This window comes from Acomys minous (assembly GCF_964271855.1).
Source record: "Acomys minous genome assembly, chromosome: 3".
Lineage (NCBI taxonomy): Eukaryota > Metazoa > Chordata > Mammalia > Rodentia > Muridae > Acomys > Acomys minous.
In genome coordinates this window covers 80167714-80187406 of record NC_140485.1, presented here as the reverse complement: position 1 = coordinate 80187406, position 19693 = coordinate 80167714, and the positions used below count along the sequence as shown (strand labels likewise).

The 19693-nt window shown below is 42.3% G+C and overlaps 1 protein-coding gene across 1 annotated transcript; it reads right to left on the bottom strand.

Moving 5' to 3' along the window:
* Positions 1-796: 796 nt before the first annotated feature.
* EIF2S2 (eukaryotic translation initiation factor 2 subunit beta) lies at positions 797-18182 on the bottom strand. The gene is made up of 9 exons (XM_084775799.1): positions 18023-18182; positions 12618-12795; positions 12156-12259; positions 8077-8212; positions 6649-6749; positions 5769-5917; positions 4280-4336; positions 2953-3038; positions 797-2316 (listed from the first exon to the last, which is right to left on the bottom strand). Exons 1-9 carry the CDS (start codon positions 18035-18037, stop codon positions 2141-2143), a joined length of 1002 nt encoding a protein of 333 aa, XP_084631925.1. The 5' UTR covers positions 18038-18182; the 3' UTR covers positions 797-2140.
* Positions 18183-19693: the final 1511 nt, after the last annotated feature.

The following is a 19693-nucleotide window of genomic DNA, read 5'->3' as shown; positions in this document are numbered from 1 at the left end:
CCATGTCAGTCTGAACTCTAACCCATTAGCCCCACTGCCTGAAGTTTCAGGCACGTTCCACTTCTTGACATTCCAATAAAAGTTATCAATAAAGAACCATGTGATTGGGTTACATAAAATACAAAATGTCATGCTTTTAAAGTAAGCTTATAATTTTGTTATACCACATTTACAGCTGTTTTTTACTTGCCTGCTGGTCACAGGTTAAACATGCCTAGGCAGTTTTTTATATCACTAAAGGTATTTCATGTTTTTATGCATATGAATGTTTTACCTGCATGTATGTTTATATACCACATGCATACAGTCCCCAAAGACAAAAGAGGGAACTAGAGTTGCAGATAGTTGTGAGCTGCCATGTTAGTGCTGGGAATCAAACTTGTGTCCTCTGAAAGATCAGAGCCATCTTCTAGCCCTACTCTGTATAATAACAACCCAGTCTCTCTTATCCTTACTTTGCGCCAAGGCTCTGCTGTTCCCCTCTCAATCTATACCCAGGCTGGCTATGAGTTCTTAGTGCTGCTAGTAGCATAGGCCTCCCAAGTTCTGGGGGTTACAGGTGTGTGCTACCACACCCAGCTTTGCTCTTTACAAGTTCTGGGGGTTACAGGTGTGTGCTACCACACCCAGCTTTGCTCTGTACAAGTCCCCCAATGGTCACCATTATGAAAACTGTGGTTGAAGTCACTAGCAGACTCCAACCAGTTAAAGTTGTACCGTGCCAACCCCTGAGAGGTCCCACCAAGAAAAGAACTGGACAGAACATATACACAACACAAAAGCAACGGAGCACTAGTTACACAAGAGGCACTGATCTTTGCTTTATTCACGCAGTTATAGCCAACATTGGGAATTATGTATGGGCAGAGGTACAAAAAGAAAAAAAACTGCAGTCATAAACAGTAATGCTCACATGGCAGTGAGTGGTGGTGGCAGGTCAGCCAGTGTATGGCCCATCTCTACCTGGTTGAGGAAAAGTTCCCTCCCTCTAACCATTTCACAGCCAAGTTACTTGGCCACACTTGGCCTATACTGGAAAATTCAGCATCACAGTGATTAAAAATAACATAGTCAAGACATCAGGGCTGAGTGACTATTCTCAACAGTCTGGTGACAGGAAAGTAAGGAGCACCATGTATGTCCTTAACTTGGTGGGTACAAGTAAGGCAGATTACAGCACAGAGCCACAGATGGACCCTCCTGTGCACCAGTGGAGAATACCAGACTAGCTAAGTCCTCAGGAATCAGAGCTGGAGGTAACAGCAAGACCACATACGGAGCAGCATCTCTTAGTTTCTCAGTCACATTCATGTTAGTTTAGCACAGAAAAGCGTTTGGGGGGCGGGGGCGACACTGACCTAGATCACAGGTTGGAGAAGTGCTTCTGTTTAGATCGAAGATAATTACTCTGTACCTACACATGCTTCCTCAAAAACAAAGAGGCCTAGCTAGCTTTAGTATGTCTTGTATAGGGCATAACGGCCTGTAACAGAATTCCAAAGAGGGGGCACCTAGCACCTGGTAGTTCCAGCTGTTGTCACACGAGGGAATGAGGAACTGGTTGTGAGGTAGTAGCAACAATCCTCACAGAAGGAAAGACTGCAAACCTCCAGTCAGTCTCTAAACACTAAAAACAGGCTGGTGTTTTGTATCTTACATTCAAACCACTCGTACCCTGGCCATGTAGCCTGAGAGAGGCTAAAAAGGAAAATGGCTGCCCAGCTCCACTATCTGCCAGTATTCAGTTTCTGAGGACAAAGAACTTGCCAAAGCCCAGGAACCAAGTTTGTTGTTTTGTTTTTTGCTAAATTTAACGAGCACTTTATGTAGAAAAGAAAACCGAAGGACAGATCGAATAGGAAGAATTACTGTTATAATAACTTTAATTTATCTTGCATTTTACAGACTGAACGATTTTTAAAAGCACCTCCTTACCCCATCACGCTCAGACAGTTGTTAAAGTAGGCAACGAATATGTCAACAGCTTGAGTATCAGCATCTTGCAAGGATTTCAGATCAATCACTCGGCAAAGAACTTGGCAGCTTTTCTACCTTTTAACTCAATGGTACATCCGCTCTGATGGTAACCTGTCCAGCCAAATCTCACCACATTTTGGAAAAATCAATGGTGATTAGCAAATTAGTTAGCTTTGGCACGGAGCTGTGCTCGCTTGCCTGTGACAGCCTGGAAGCCAGTTTTAATACTGGCAACAGAGCATCGAGAATGACAAGTTTCACACTGTAAGAAATAGAGTCGGGTATCCTTCTGTAGAATTGTGTCCGGTGATCGGCATGTGTGACAAGTGACATATTCCTCTGCAGGAAAAGCAACACAACATTATCTGCTAGACACAGTAAGGCAGAAGCTCCTGTTTGCCTGCAGAAAAGCTACCCCATAAGCTAAGGCTCAGATGACAGTTTATCTCATCCAGACGGGGACGCCTAGCTACACACCTATTCTAGGGGTAAGAAAACACAAAAGCCTCTGACAGTAAAACACAGGTTGAAAGGATGTCAAATGCCCCAGTTAAAGGGCAAGTTCCCCAATGCCTATTGTTGGTGTCATCTATGGATGATCCACTTTTGCCTTATGTGAGAACAGGCAAGTCATAGCTAATTTTTAGGTGACAAAGGGAAGCCAGAATCAGGCAGGTTTCTCTGACCTGGTCTTAGTCCCAGAATCAGGTTTTATCAACTCAATTTTCTACCTCTCCCCATTATTGTTTCCCTTTTCCTTTTTGTGTTGTTGTTTTGAGACAGAATTTCTCTGTATATAGCCCTGACTGTCCTCAAACTCAGAGATCTGCCTGGTTTTGGTTTTCAAGTGGTGGGACTAAAGGTCACCATGCCCAGCCCCATTGTCTTAAGGATTGCTTTCCCAGGTACATTACAAATGGCTATCCTCAAAACATAACATTTCAAAACTATGATAAAATTTAGTTATAAACTTACTGATATATCTTCTCAAGACATTTTCTATCTGTTTCTGTTGGAATCTTCCTTTGATTACAAGTTGGTTATTACCATCTATAGAGCCACTATGAAAGAAAACAAAAATACCCATTATTTTTGCTTGCCTTCCTGAGGGAGCCAAATTCCAGCACCTTCATACTTAACTTAAAATACATTCAGTAGCGTAGGATAATTTCTAGGGTCAGCGTGTTATACTATCTGGTTCCTCAAATTTTATTTCTATTTTTTTTCCCACATAGAACTTATGTGTCTCAGGCTGGCCCTGAACTCCTGACCCTCCTGCCTCAGCCTTCTAAGTGCCAATATTACAGATACATACCACTGTACTTGATCTCAAAAACTTTTTAATTTTTAAATTTTTCTGAATTATGTGTATGTCTATATAGGGGTATGTGCATGTGAGTGCTGGTTCCTATGGAAGCCAGAGGTGTTGGATCTCCTGGAACTGGAGTTATATTGTAGGTGGCGTAAGCCAGTCTAGAGACAGGCAGATTAGACCTGCAGTGTGACTATGCTGCAAACCATGTGACCTACAACTCTTACCAATCCAGTTCTCAAACTTGACCAAAGGAATGTATGTTATTTTCTGCTTCACAGAACTGTTATGAAATGGTATCTACACCAAGCAGCACTCAGCATGTGCCTTTCACTATCAGGTAATGACTGTTAGATGCCACTATTGCCACCCAAATCTACATGATTTAAAGAGACTGGTAAAAAGGCATCTGTTTGGCTCCATGAGCTTCTGGTTTCCCTGAATAATTAGCTAGATCAGTGTCTCCAATAGGTGAGCCCCACAGATGGAAAGTGCTAATCTCAGACCCTGGCTTGCTTGCTTTTTAACTGATTTATTCAGTAATTCATAGATTCGCCTGCCTGTCTCTGTGCTTAGATTAAAAAGGTGTATGCCTCTACTGTGTAGCTCGGACCCTGGTTTTACGTGGTCTCTCCCATGCTACGCTTCGCCTTTGTAAGCCCTGCTTCATCAATAGCCTCCTACCAATCACCAGGAAAAAGGTTGGCCTGAGGAATTAGTTCCTCTGAAATCTATTTACTTCATATAAAAGGACCCAAGAAGTCCAAACATGGTAGTAGTACCTGCAGTGCTCATCTCAAGACACAAAGGCCTATTCATACGAATCATCGTCAGCTCCATTCTGCATTCCTAAGGAACCAAACTCCCATTTCTCGTCTGGCCTCAAAGTTCCTCTGGTAATCAGATAATTTTTTTTCCCCTGAGCTTGTTCAAAGCACAGAAATAGTTCTTTTGTGTCAAATAGTACTCTTTTTGCATATAGTTTCTTACCTTGTACCCAATTCTGCCAATAAAAATGCGAGGAGATGTTTGGGTTGACGATGTAATCTAAAAAGAAAATCAAATACTTAAAAATCGTTTGTGGATATTACGCCCCCCCCCCAAAAAAACAAAAACCAAAGTCATAGTGTTTATTAATTCACAGTGATTACTCAGTTACTAGGAGAATCTCAGTGTACAGCTCACTTACTCTAGAAATAAGGACATAGGTAGCACTGCTGTCATCCCAATACTCAAGAGGCTGAAGCAGGATAATCAACCTTATTTCAAAGCCAGCCTGGGGCAGTGAATGTCTCTTTCAAGAACAAACCGGCTGGACAGACAGCTCAGTAGTTAAGAACACTGGCTGTTCTTCCAGATGATGAGCTGTGTCTGACTCCCAGCACTCACATGGCAGCTCAGTTCTAGGGGATTGAGTTCTCTCTTCTGGCCGCCTCATTACCAAGCATGCATGTGGTACACAGACATACACGTAGACAAAACACCAATACACATGAAAAAATGATTTAAAAACAACTAACAAAAAGATACACTTTACAGTTTGGCGCTCATAAATTATCACTTGCTATTTCTATATACACCTACCTAGCAAATACCTAAAAGCATGAAAGCAAAACAAAACACTAAAATCATAATTAAGCTTTGAATATGTACCTAAGAATTTACATTTAACTTTGATTATCTACCTACTAAGTTTATGTATAATTTTTCATTTTCTTTACTATGTCTTTTCTAGTTTCTAGTAAAAATACACTACTGCTGTCATCAGCAAAAAAGTGTAATATTTTGAATGCTGAAAGGAATGAAAATGGATTACTTCTTTAATGAGCAAGTATGACTTATGAAACTGAAAAACAAACTGTAGGATAAGATGAGTGGATGGAGAAAACTTGCCAGAAGAGGCAGAGCTGAGCAATGAGGAAAGCCAGGCCCAGGCAGTGACCGGGGAGTGACTCCAGCACAGAATGTAATGGTGACTAAAAACTGAGTTTTACCCACTGGGCCCTGGTAACTACGGAAGCTTAAATCCAGCTACTTCCTCAGAGTTGGTTCACTGCTTATTTGGCAGACCCACCCCTGCATGACTAGTGAGGCCCCTAAATGCTGAGAATTATATGCAGCTTCTTCACTCCTGACTCTGGAATGACAATCTATCCACCCTCAACCGCAATGTGTACAGGCATTGTCTGTACATTATATTTCCTGGATCTGGTGCCACCTGGGTGCCACCAGGTCCTCTTTCTAGTCCCTAGGACCTACTCTCATCAGTAAGAATTAACTTACTTTTCTCATCTTTGGATGCCAAGATAAAATGAGCTTTGAGAACGGACAAGACACGAACTGTGACTTCCCTCAATCTATGCCCTACATTTGCACTTTTTCAACCTATAGAAAAAGATTACAGTAGACATTTAACATCCCTAATACCCCACAAAAATACCTGGTATTTGGAATAAAGGGTTTCTGCTAGCCAACTTACAGTTTACAGATGTCTGTAAAATTGACAAAGGAAGTTTTCTTGGTTCCTACTCGGACAACCTGTGGAGGTTTCATAACAAATTTCCTCTTCTCTCCAGCAACCATATCTGGATTCTTTTCTCTCATGATGTTAAACACTCGATTCAGCAACTTTAAGAATAGGGTGGAATTTAAGCACATTCTTAGCAATAGCAAGAGTATAAAGTTTCTGAGACACTTTGCTTTAAGGAAGCTGTTCTATTTTTTTTATTAAATATACACATGAATCTCTGTTCTAGGAACTTCTGTTTTTTTAAAGATTTATTTGCTTTGCCTGCCAGAAGAGGGCATTAGATAGCATTATAGATGGTTGTGAGCCACCATGTGGTTGCTGGGAATTGAACTCAGGACCTCTGGAAGAGCAGTCAGTGTTCTTAACCTCTGAACCATCTCTCCAGCCCCTCTAGGAACTTCTTGAGAGCAGCAACTCATTATTAACCAAGATCTGGGCTCAGGTATCCCTCGATAAGAGTTAATAAAAATAAGTTCCTGCTCATTCTGATTTTATGAGAAAGTATATGACACACTAGAAAGACTGAAGAAACCACAAATAACTAAACATCAGACTACCCTGACCACAAATTGGACACTTGTCACCAAAGCCCCACTGATTCCCAGAGGGCTCCATAACCCCTAGTGAATACTATAGTGACAGCCACACTTTCAGCAGGCTGCCCCATAAGAGTATCAGGAATTGTCATGCACTGACTACATGGCCTACTGGAATCTGTTTTGTCCCCAATCTGTCTCTCAATGGTTCTTCTAATGCAGAAAATCTATACCCTGCTTTTCCCTGAGCTCAATTCAATTGCCCTAACCCTTTTCTCAAAAACGTATCTCACCTCCTCATATGTGTAGTCTCTTTCTGATCCTGCCCAAGCTGGCCCGGTCTGGTTACTGAATGAAATGCCATCATCTTTTTTGCTGTCGTCTTCTTCTACAACTATAGATAACAAAAAGAAAGACTGAACACTGGGCTTTGATCCAACAACAAAGGGGGAGTGCAGAGCTAGAGAAGGAAGGCTTCAGATCCCTTTCACAGTTATAGTAGCTTCAAGTACGAAGAGATGACAGAAAAGTCCCTTTCCCTTTATAGACAGAAGTATTGTAACTTCACACAAAAACCTTTAATGAGACATCCATGGCAACAGTGAAATGTTTCTTAACAAACTGGATAAAATAAAGCATTAAAGGTGAGTCCAATTCTTTTCAAACCCTTGAGAAACTTTTCTATCTATAAAAACCCATCTAGAAGCCCAGCGTGGAGGCGCACGCCTTTAATCCTAGCACGTGGGAGGCAGAGGCAGGTGGATCGCTGTGTGTTCGAGGCCAGCCTGGTCTACAAAAGCAAGTCCAAGAGAGCCAAGGCTACACAGAGAAGCCCTGTCTCAAAAACCTAAAAAACAACAACCACCACCATCTATTTAACTATGTTAAAAATTCCACAAGGGTTGGTGGTAGGGGGATAGGTGGCTAAAGAGATGGCTCAGAGGTTAAAATCACTGCCTGGTCTTCTAAAGGTCCTGAGTTCAATTCCCAGCAACCATGTGGTGGCTCACAACTATCTATAGTGAGATCTGGTGCCCTCTTCTGGCATGCAGGCAAAACACTGTATACTTAATAAATTAAAAAAAAATTCCCCCCCCTAACTAGGCATGGTAGCTTACACCTTAATCCCAGCACTAAGGAGACAGATGCAGAGGCAGGTGGATCACTCTGAGTTTGAGGTCAGCCTCGTCTACAAAGCAAGTCCAGGATAGCCAGGGCTACATCAAGAAACCTTGTCTCAAAACCCAAAATTCTAAAAAAAAAAAACTACAGCATATAAAGCTACAAACACAGCTGGGCGAAGTGGTGCACACCTAGGAAGTCAGAGGCAGGCGGATCTCTGTGAGTTCAAGGCCAGGCTAGTCTATAAAGCAAGTCCAGGACAGCCAAGGCTATGCAGAGAAACCCTGTCTCGAAAAAAACCAAAAACCAAAACAAAACAAAAACCCCAAACAAAAAAATATAAAACTACAAATACTAAAAAGTCTTAAACATGTGAAACTCAATTACAATAATTTTCCTGTATGACTCAGAATTCATAAATAATTTGTATTATACTTTAATAAAATCTACCCTATGAAATCTTTTGTCTACATTTTATTATCATTCCATGGAAATAAAAGGCAGGACAAATATTTTTAAAAAGCTTTCAACCCAGCCAAGGAAACCCAGAGTAATGGCTTATGTAACTTAAAACCAAGATGCTGAGTTCCCAGTGTTACCATCATCTTTTTCTTGTATTTCATCTTCATCTGGGAATTTCACATTCTTCTTCTTCTTCTTTTTATTACCAAGCATAATATCAAGGTCATCCTCTGGCTCAGCTGGCTCTTGAGGATCACTTTCAATCTTAAGCTCCTAAGAAATGAAAATAAGTATCAATAGTTTGAATATTTGATACTAAAACTATTTTACTAACAAGGACATATATTTTAGATTTTTTTTCAAATATTAAAAGCTAAAATTACAGATGAGAAATGCCTCTCACAGGCAGGCCGAACTGCCTCAAACTCTGGCAAGTATTTAAACTGTGAATTCCTCAAAATAATTTAGGACTGTTTCTCTTTCTTCAGCTCCTTTTATCGAAGTCTCAGGATGTTGTTATTCTTACCTGTATTCTAGACCAGGTACCCCCTGATTCACTTTAATATTCTTCAGTCTTCTGACTGCCTAGCCATATTCAACAGGAACAGGATTCAAAAGTACTTAAGTTTCTCCACCTATCCCATACAATCTTCACATTAAATGTTTAGAATAGGTTAATCCACAGAGGCAGTGGATTTAGCAGTAGCTGAGGCCTGAGGTTGGGATTCAGAGGAAAGAATTGGAAATTGACAATGATCATGGGCTTTACTTTCAAGAGGATGCAAGGGTTCTGAACTGATGAGTTATAGAACTTGAAATATGCTAAAAAACCATTTACTTTCAATAGATGTATTAAATGGTACATAAACTACACATTAATAAACCTTCCTTTATTATTCATTATTGCATTTTCGGATATATTGTTTTTGTTGATACTTCCCCTCAACTCTCCATCCCCTTAAGTTTCTAAATATGATGGTCAATGGAAGGGATTTTCCTACCAACACTAAATACATGATTATTTTTTGAACAATTCTCCAACTCCCCAATACAAATTAGGTACCATCTTAATAATTTCTAATACCGATTATTTGGAGTAATTAGTCAGATATGCCATGTTTTAAAACGTGACTTCATAGTTTAAGGGCTCATTTCAGACAGTAGTATTGTCACCTACAAATTCAAAGACATTCTGCCCCTATTCAGTAATTTGCTAAAACTCACAGACTCAGTCAAGTGTTTTTACTTATTGTTATCAGTTTTTAGTAATATTAACTGAGGAAAAGGCAAATGGAAACAATGCATAGTACAAGCTATAGGGAGTAGGGAGTTGAGAGGGGTCAAGAAGAGCCCAGTTATCTAAACATGCTACACCATCAGCCATCAATTAGGGTGACAGAACTCAATGTTCACACTGTCCGTTCTCAGGAGGCTGGGGTCAAAGTCCCAAACCCTAATTACGGCTTGATCTTCCTAATAGTGACTGACCTACTAAGAAACCATCTGAACACCACATCTCTCGAGCAAAACACAGGTTTACTTTGAAGACTTAGGAGGTTTTCAAAAGTTGAACATGGGGAACCAGAGGTAAAGGCCAAATTACTTTTTATTATATTTATGACATCAGCTTTTGCACCAAACTGTGAAGTTGCTGGGCACCAGTTCAATAGATGACACCACGAAAGTGGGAAAGACAGAATCCATTCATGTGATGGCTGGGTAGACATGATGTACAGCCTGACTCCAAGGTTACTTGCTATGGGCTTGCATGCCCTAGAGACCACTCAAACTCCACAGAAGAACAGAGGCTGGAGAGATGGCTCAGAGGTTAAGAGCACTGCTTGCTCTTCCTAAGGTCCTCAGTTCGATACCCAGCAACCACATGGTGGCTCACAGCCATCTATGATAAGATCTGGTGCCCTCATCTGGCATGCAGAAATACATGCAGGCAAAACGCTGTATACTTAATAAGTCTTAAATAAATAAATAAATAAATAAATAAATAAATAAATGAGAGAGACCCAGCCTCAGTTTCTTGGCTTCTAGTGCTCATCAGCCTACCCTGCTCCCTAACCCATGTGCATGATCAACATGATCATAATTACATTTTTTCAGGTGTCTACATCTTAAAAAGATGTTGATATGGTTATAGTAATCTCACAGATCTTAGCAGACAAATTAAAATAGATGAGAATAAATGAATCTCAAACATATGATCTTAAATCTAGATGCTGTGTAGTTTTGGTACCACAGTAAATCAACTTACAGTACAAGCTAGATACCCTACAAACAGAATATCAGATAATGACGTAGTCTCTGTGGTAATGATCAGTAAATGAAAAACTTAGAAAATGTTGACTACAAGCAAGCACACACGGGCAAACTTGTAGTTATCTACACTGTGCCTGGCTAAGATAGCTGCAACATTGCTTCAGGCTGTAACTCCAGAAGCAGAGAAACCACAGCATTTACAACAAGTGGAACTTAGCACTAACACTTCAGGACAACAAGCTTCTGGGGGAAAAGATTTTAAAAAAAGTTTTTTTAACCAACAAAGTTAGGCATTAAGCAAGATCACAGCCATCTATAATTCCAGCCCAGGGGATCCGAGGCTTTTTTCCGGGCCTCTGTGGACATTGCATGCATGCGGTGCACAATCATATCAGACAAAACACCCATACATATAAAAATAAAAAACATTTTTAAATGGTCTAAATTATCCTTGAAATATCTCTGGGAAAAAAAATAAGTAAAAACTATCAGTAAAAAGTCTTACTTATATGAATGTCCCAGGAAATTGAGCACTCCAACTCCCTATAATCACCAGTAATTTGCTGAATGGATGGTCATTAAAACTATGACCTTGTTTTCAAATAGATTATCAAGTAAATTACCTATTACATTTAGGATACACGCCACTTACTTAGGTTTGAGCAAATTATCTATGAAAAATAAGCTGGGTGGTAATGGTGCACGCCTTTAATCCCAGCACTTGGGAGGCAGAAGCAGGTGGATCACTGAGTTCGAGGCCAGCCTGGTCTACAAAGCGAGTCCAGGATAGTCAAGATTACACAGAGAAACCCTGTCTCGAAAAACCAACCAACCAACCAACCAACCAACCAAACAAACAAAAGACTTTAGCAACATCGTATGCTGCCTTCCTCAGTGTCCAAGCAGATAAACGTTTTATTTAAGGTTGATTTTTGGATAGGATCTACGTGTATGTACACGTGTCTAAATTTGCCCATATTTATGTATAGAGGCCTCAGGTTGAGTTCTGGATATTTTCCTCAATTACTTCTCCACATATTTTTATCGATTGTCTAGGTTGACCATGACCACTATCAGAGTTACAGGTGCCTATGGCCAGGCAGGCTTTTACACTGGTCTTGGAGATCCGAATCCAGGTCCTCTTGATTGCCCCACGGACACCTTAAAAACTGAGTGATCTCCTCAGCCCCACATCTTTAAAATGGCAGCTCTGGGGCAGGGAAGAATAGTCTCAGCTACTCTGCGCACACAATCACCCTCCTATTCACCTTCCTACTCAATTATCTACATTTTACTCAAATAATTTTCAGATGTTTATATTGGAAATCAATGTAAGAGGACGATTCTCCACAGAAGTAGCTAAACTCTAGTTTTCCTATAGAGTTAGTACCATCATCTACCAACTGCCACTTTGGGGGACGTTCTTTGCTAATACTGAAAGTTTAACACAAGAAGCTATAGCAATATTTGTTCCTCAAGACTTCTGTTACAGAGACATCTTTCCTTAGCCAAACAATTTTTTGTTTTGTTTTGTTTTACTTGAGCCAGGGTTTCTGTGTAGCCTTGGCTGTCCTGGACTCACTTTGTAGAGCAAATTGGCCTCGAACTCACAGAGATCCATCTGCCTCTGTCTCCCTGAGTGCTGGGATTAAAGGCATGTGCCACCACGACTGGCCCTTAGCCAAACAATTTTAGTATGGTTAAAGAAAGTGTACATTTTCTGAGTCTACTGTAATGACAAAATGCAATATATAAGCCCTAAATCCTGCCAACTATAATCTTTTATACCACATAGTCAGATACTTTCCTAAGAAAATTATCTTAATAGTAGTGGCTAAGTGCTAAACAACCAAAGCAAAGTGACCCAAAGATGATGAGAAGGAAAGCAGCTATTCACAACCTTTCCAGAATTCCAATTTTACCTTCAATAAGAAAGCAATACTACCTTTACACCATCTTCAGCGTCATCAATATCAAATATCTTTCTTGCTTTTTTCTTCTTTTTCTTTTGGTTAAAGAAGTTCAAGTCATCTAAGTCATCAGAAGCATCTAGAAATAGATTAAAGACTTCCGGTTACTAACAATTAACAAAAGGCAAGCATTAAGTTGAGTATGCCAAGTCCTCTCTCAAGTATTCTATGGGAGTCCTACCACAGCCACCAAAATTATGGTTCTGAAGAAAATGACAAGCCAAGTCAAAGGTTTTCCGAATTACCTGGTTAGAGGCTCAGGCTGAGAACATTAAATTCAATAGTCTGACCATGTAATGTCAGAGAGTACTCCCCGACAGTCTCCAAGACTGTCCTGCTGTATCTCTTCATTTTGTCCATGCCTCTGTCCCACCTACCTTTCATCCCTCCGTCTCTGGCTCCAGTGGAGGACACCTGTAACTGACACAACTACTCACCTTTTTTCCTACTGTCCTCTTCATCGGCTTCTACATCTTTGTCTTCAGTTGGTTCTGGCTCCACTTCTTTTGTCTCTGAGGGCTGGGTTTCTTCTGTTTGGGTATCACCTTCTTCATCTAACATAAAAGGCTTCTTCTTCTTCTTTTTCTTTTTGCTCATAGTAGGATCAAAAATCATCTGTTTAAATTTAAAAAGGAACAAGTGGTTACTCTTAATGAACGACACATTCCAAATATGCATCATTCTCAAAAAACATATCCGCCGCCCAAAGACAGGGTTGGATGCCCTGGACTTGCTTTTGTAGACCAGGCTGGCCTCGAACTCAGAAATCTGCCTGCCTCTGCCTCCCAACTGCTGGGATTACAGGTGTGAGCCCAGCTCATGCCCAGTGTACAATAAGCATATTCTTAAAAGAACTGGAAGCTGGGTGCCGCACACCTTTAGTTCCAACACTGTGAAGGCAGAGGCAGGCAGATCACTGAGTTGGAGGCCAGCCTGGTCTGCAAAGCGAGTCCAGGACAGCCAGGGTGACGCAGAGAAACCCTGTCTCAAAAACACCAACCAAACAAAAGAACTGGATACACTAAAATGCCAAAAGCAGGGTATAAGCACTTGTGCCCCATCACTTGCTTATTTGCACTCTCTCCCACATGCAGCGATGCACACAATAAAAAGCGCATATGTTTGGAGAAGTTGCAGGTAAAAATAATCATGATCTATTGTATACAAGCATGAAACTATCAACAGTAAACAAAATATTCTAAAACATTTGAAATTTATGCTGAAGTTCACATCATTATCTTTTAAAGAAACCTATCACCAACCCTTACTGCAAGAAAATCTTCTGAGGAATCCTTTACTGTTTTTTTGTTATGAAATATGAAATGTTCACAGGCCAGTTTCATCTACATATATACTGTAGAAGAAGTGAAAATTAATTTCTAACCTGTAGACTGTCTGCACTAATCCCTTGAAATAATCTGAACACATAAGGGCACATTCCTATAGGGAAGAAAGCAAAGTCTTTAGTCAAACAACTGGATTCAAGTCCAAAGTATATTTTCCTACCATGCTTACGCTTAGCATTTTGTTCACTGTGTAGTGATCAAAAGCACAGGTCTGGGGCCTAACTGCCTTGCATCCAGTCCTGACTCTAACTCCTATGTGGGTTACCCTGTGCTTCATCTGTACAATGGGAGAACTTTGACCAAGCATGTCAAAGCTACGGAAGAATCAACCACATGACTGCAGACATAACTAACACTGATTCTGTGGCTGAAGCTTCCTCAACTAAGGATGATTTAACTTGTCAGACATAACAAAGTTTCTTAAATCCCCAAATCAATTCTAATAGTTATAATTCCTTTATGTCCATCCCAAGTACAGTAGAAAAAATAAGCAAGACTGACACCAAGCTATAGTCTGTAAAGCTATATTCTGTAATGAAAGGTGGCTGGCAAGTCTGCAAGGTGTTCTGTAAATTTTCATATAGCACCATTATCAAGAACAAGGCTAGTGCTGACATCACCCTACATGGAAGGAATGTTGCCATCTGTTATAGAGTTCAAGAACACATGTCATCTGTGCTCTTCAAGTAGAAAGGCACAAAGGCAGATAAAACTCCAGGCACTTTAACACTGACTGTGGCAGAGCTTAAAATCCATTCATTTTTTCCCCGAGTTTCCCTGATCTAATAATAGCTGCTTTTTTCCGAATTTGCTTTTGTGGTTTGAGGTAGTCTTATATAGAACAGGCTAGTCTCGAACTCCCAACCCAAGTGTGCTGGGATTATAGGAACACACTATCAATAGCCTTTTCACAATCACTACTTATCAAGGCAGATCAAAGATGGGGAAGATCCTAAAATGACCAGATGATAGCTTCAAATTACCTTTTCATACTAGTAAAGGCTAGCAGTAAACAGGCAACAATCTTATGACAAAATAACACATGCTGCAATTACTTTCCCAGAATACTCAACACTTACATGTTTAACATAATACTTAGTTTTGTTCACCCAATGCTATAAAATAATTATATAACAAAAAAAAAAAGAGAGAGAGAGAGCCTAAGTCAGCACCCAAAGCAGAATTCCAAATGTTTTGAGACTACTTTACATTTGAGAAGATGGTTGCTGACAATACACTTACAAAAAAACCATTAAAACCACTGAAGCTTTTTTTTTTTTAAATTTAGTTTTGGTGATACTGGGAACTAGGGCCTTGTTCTTAGTACTCTGAGACTAACCATCCTTGCTCAGTGTGTGTGTGTGTGTGTGTGTGTGTGTGTGTGTGTGTGTTGAGAGGTGTCTCACTACACTGTCCTGCCTGGCCTCAAACTCTAATGGATACCCACCTGTCTCTGTGTAAGCTTGAATACTGGGATTAATGAATTGCAATTACTTTTGAAGGATTGTGGTCTGGCTATAATCAGATTTTATTTAATTAATTAATTTATTTTTATCTTTTAAAGTTTTTCGAGGCTGGGTTTCTCATTATCTTGACTGACCTGGACTCGCTTTGTAGGACAGTCTGGCTTCCAATTCACAGCAGTCCAGCTGCCTCTGTCTCCCAAGTGCTGGGGTTAAAGGCGTGCACCACCACGCCCAGTTTATAATCAGAATTTTATAAAAAAAGCTTTTTAACTTTCTCTTGCAAAAAATACCTTACTGGATCTGTGCAAAAACTCACTATTCTAACATCTTGTAGATGGGACTTGAGAGTAAGAAAGCCTTACTGACATGCTTTCGGGGAGAAAAAAAAATCTAGCTTGACAAGTTTGGACCAGCCTGGGTATATAGTAACACTTCTCAAAACAACAAAACTTTAAAATGGTCTAAACATTTCAGAATGCCTGCACATTAGAGAATCTTTCCTTCATTACCAAGGAGCATCAACACCCCTACAACACTTTTTTTTTTTTTTTTTTTTGCTTTTTCGAGACAGGGTTTCTCTGTGTAGCCTTGGCTGTCCTGGACTCGCTTTGTAGACCAGGCTGGCCTCGAACTTACAGTGATTCGCCTGCCTCTGCCTCCCGAGTGCTGGGATTAAAGGCGTGCGCCACCACCACCCGGCCCCTACAACACTTTTTAAAGGTAATGGCTTTATTAGGTTAAAAGAAGTCATGGTTTAGGGAGTCTGGGGCTTAATTACCAGGTTTTTAAAAGGACTGTGTGCACTTCATGTCAACCTACCTCCGTGCCCCAGTCAGGGTTTCTCTGTGTAGCCCTGGCTATCCTAGAACGCTATAGACCAGGCTGACCTCAAACTCACAGAGATCTGCCTGCCTCCTCTACCTCCTGAATGCTGGGGACTAAAGGCTGTGCCACCCAGCTCTATGACTTTTTCAAATAGCCTCGTACTCTCCCCATCCTGCCTACCAGTCAGAATACCCAGTCTGGAATGCCCCTTGAAGTTTACAAGTCCTTCCAAGTAGAGGTTTTTAGTTAATCCTTATAGATTAGAAGCCATAAGGTTTACCTGGTAGCAATTCCCTAGTCAACAGCACTAGGTAAACAGAATCACAGCCCATTTTCATCTCTCTCTACCAGCACATTCTGCCAGAGTAAAGCCACAGGCTAGGGCTCTAGTCCCATTCAACTGACTGTATGGCCTAACCTCCTTGGCCTTAACTCCATTTATAAAGTGAAACTGTGCTGACAGGTCTGAGGCCCAACCTACATACACGCTTCAGGCTTTCGAGAGACTGCTGCTGGTTTGAACGCTGCTTCCACCATCCCTGCTTCACACAATCCCGGTCGGCCATCCTCATCCCACAGCTCTCAAGACAAAACAAGCAACCCCTTCCGGCCTCCCCACACCTCTCCAGGAGGTATCTATCACCTCTAACTACACCGTAAGTATTGTACCACAGAAGCAAGAGACAGAACAACACAGCAGTACGTTGGTAGGGTTGTTTTGTTTTGTTTTTTTTTCTGGTAGTTTTAAGCTAAAAATTTGGACCATGAGTAGAAATAAAACAAGGGCTAGACATTTCCTCGCAGAACTTTTCTAATGCGCAACACAGTAGCTAAGAGCAGAGTCTACAAGCGAGAACCACCTATCTCCTTCAGACTCAACGCCTGACTCAGTAGGCTTGCGAGGGCCTCCTAGTCATTTAGCTGGAGGCAGTATTGCACTAAGCTGGGATTCTATTAAGTAGCTCAGCCACCTGGAATTTTATTATAGGAACTGTACAACTCTAAGCTTCAGTTTTCTCATCTCGAAAATGGACCAACAGGACCTTATTTTACTTACAGAACTGTGAAAATCACCTGAGACTAGGAATCAGTTTCCTCCGGAATCAATCTCTTAACTCCTTAATACAGCCAGCATCTCTTTCAACCAAACTGGTTAATATTTCACTTTCTGTGAGCACTTTTTCCTTTCTTGACCATAAATGCCTTGTAATACGTTTTCTCAGTGGTTGAGAAAATTCTAATCATTCCTAAGAGCCTACTCGAAAGTCAACTCTGTAGAGAGCCTCCACCGATTGCTCTTACCCGTCTCCAAGGCCTGTAAGTCAAGTAAATCCCAAATTCTTCATCAAGTACTTTCTTGAGAGGGAGAGGGGGTTGGATTAGACTTCTAGGGCCAATCTTAAACAATATGTAACTGAGATGACCCCAATCTCTTTTTAAGTCATGTAACCTTATGTGAACCATGATAAATCTGTAAAGGCAAAAAGCAAAAGTAATGCAATAAAACGTGGGACACAGGGGCTTGGAAACTGACTGAGATCCACGCCCAGTGAGGGGGAAAAAAGACCCAGTCAGTTTCGCAGCCGGACTTCCACGCCGCCTGTAAAAGGAAACTTAGCAACTCGCGCCCGGAAACTTTCCTCGAAGGGTGGTCAGTTTTGAGACTAAAATATCTTTTCCCAAACCTGGTTCACACCTCTGTCTTTAAGAAATAAAACCTCGAGCGGGGTGAAGGGAGCGAGGTATCCGCCCGGAAAAAGCCGGCCTTAAACAAAGTTTTTAACGACGAGGCTCCACCGGAACCGGAGGGGCTTCTCAAGGCACCCTGCGCCCCCAGCAACGAGAGCAGAGGCGGCGATGTTTAGCGGTGAGTGCCGGGGCCGCCGGCCCGGATTTTGCTTAATCGAGGAAACTGACCGGGCATTCAAACCCTTTCCAGAGAGCGACTCAACGTGCTTTCCAAGCTGAACCGCCGATCACGGCAGGAGGCCGGCGGCGTCGACGCAGCCGCCCCGAGGAGAGCCGGGTGAGGCCAGCTCCGAGGAGCCAGGGTCCTCCGCCGGCTCCGCAGCTCCGGGACGCGGAGGCCCCGCCGCTCCACATGGCGGCCGCCGGCCACTAGGCCGCAGGCCCGGCTTCCCACCCTGCGGTGGGCTCGGCTTCCTGCCTCCGTCCTCAGCCCTAACTCCATGCTCAGGCTCTCACCTCCTCCCCCGACATAGCTGCGGCTCGGGCGGCTTCGGCACGGACGAGAAGTCAGACCGGTCGGCGTCAGAACCCGGAGTCGGCGCAGCTCCTCCCGAGACCTCTCGCAGCACCGCGCTAGGCTCTTGCATCAGCGAAAGGGACCGACACCCCGCCCTCCTCTCAAAACTGTTGGAAGTGCGCCTGCGCAGAGCTCGCCAACGCGCAGGCGTACAGTAGAGCCAGCCTTCCGCGCTTCTTGTGGCGCGAGTTACCAGGCGACTCCCGGCGCCGGGCATGCTGGGACTTGTAGTTTGCATAGAAAAGACGGGCGCTTGTGCTACATACAGTAGTTCCAGAGTGTTTTAAAGCGACTGTTTTACTATCTGTCAGAAGGTTCGGGTTCTTGTGCTGCTGGTTACCCCAGCGGTTCGGAAAGTGTTGTGTTGCTTGTAAAGTGAATGTGGGGCCATTCTTCCGGATTCGGTTAGTGAGACTATAATATGAACCGGTGAGGCTGGTTTCACACACGCCCCTGGGGTGTGCTAGTATTCGAGGAATTCTAAGTTGAAGCTGGAGGCATGCGCCTCGCTAAAGGCGTTTTACTTAGCGAGAAGTTTAATCTTCTTGCTTTTTACTTCAGATATTTCTTCCCTGGTTCTCCAGAGGTAGACGGAGGAACGAAGACGTCCCCTGAGGAGAAACAGCCGTGCAAGCTACAGTCAGGATGCTTCGAAGTACAGTCATAACTCGATTAATGAAGGGAACATGTTGAGAAACGTGTAGAGTAGATAATTAACTTGTTGATGAACTTCATACCACACAAAGACAGGGTTTCTCTGTGTAATAGCCTTGCCTGTCCTGGACTCACTTTGTAGACCAGGCTGGCCTCGAAGTCACATTGATCCACCTGCCTCTGCCTCCCCGAGTGCTGGGATTAAAGGTGTGCGCCACCATCGCCTGGCTCTAGGCGCTATATTATTCTGGGGCTGTTGATTATATGTCCTTTTTTTTTTTTTTTTTTTGCAAAACCGTCCTGATATGGTTCATGGCTCCATGTTTATGCAGTGTTTGCTAGATGATTCTGGATGCACCATCCAATTTCCCCGGGGAGATACAGCTGTCACTTAGGGAGATCTCACTATCTTATGTGTCATCCAGGCAAAGACATCAGAGGATATGCTTCCTGTTAGACAAATTGTGCTTGTAACCACAAGGAACGGCCAAGCATCACTGTTGTAAAGAATGCTCAGTTTGGACTTCTTGGGTGATTGAAGGGAGGGTCAAGTAAGCAGATGCAATCAGGAGACTGGAGTGATTATTAGTTTTTTAATGCTTCTTGCATAAAAAGAATCAAATGGCCAGGCGTGGTGGCACACGCCTGTAATCCCATGACTTGGGAGGCAGAGGCAGGTGGATTGCTGAGAGTTGAAGGCTAGCCTGGTTTACAAAGTGAGTCCAGGACAGCCAAGGCTACACAGAGAAACCCTGTCTCAAAAAGCCAGAAAAAAGAGATTCCCCCGCTCTCTTGGCCTTAGGGCCATCTTCTTCGAAACTCCTGCGCCATGAGAGCGAAGTGGCGGAAGAAGCGAAAGCGCAGGCTGAAGCGTAAGAGAAGAAAGATGAGGCAGAGGTCCAAGTAAACCGCCTCGGGCACGACGGAGGCTACGGGAGTAGAAGCAAAGGGTGCTG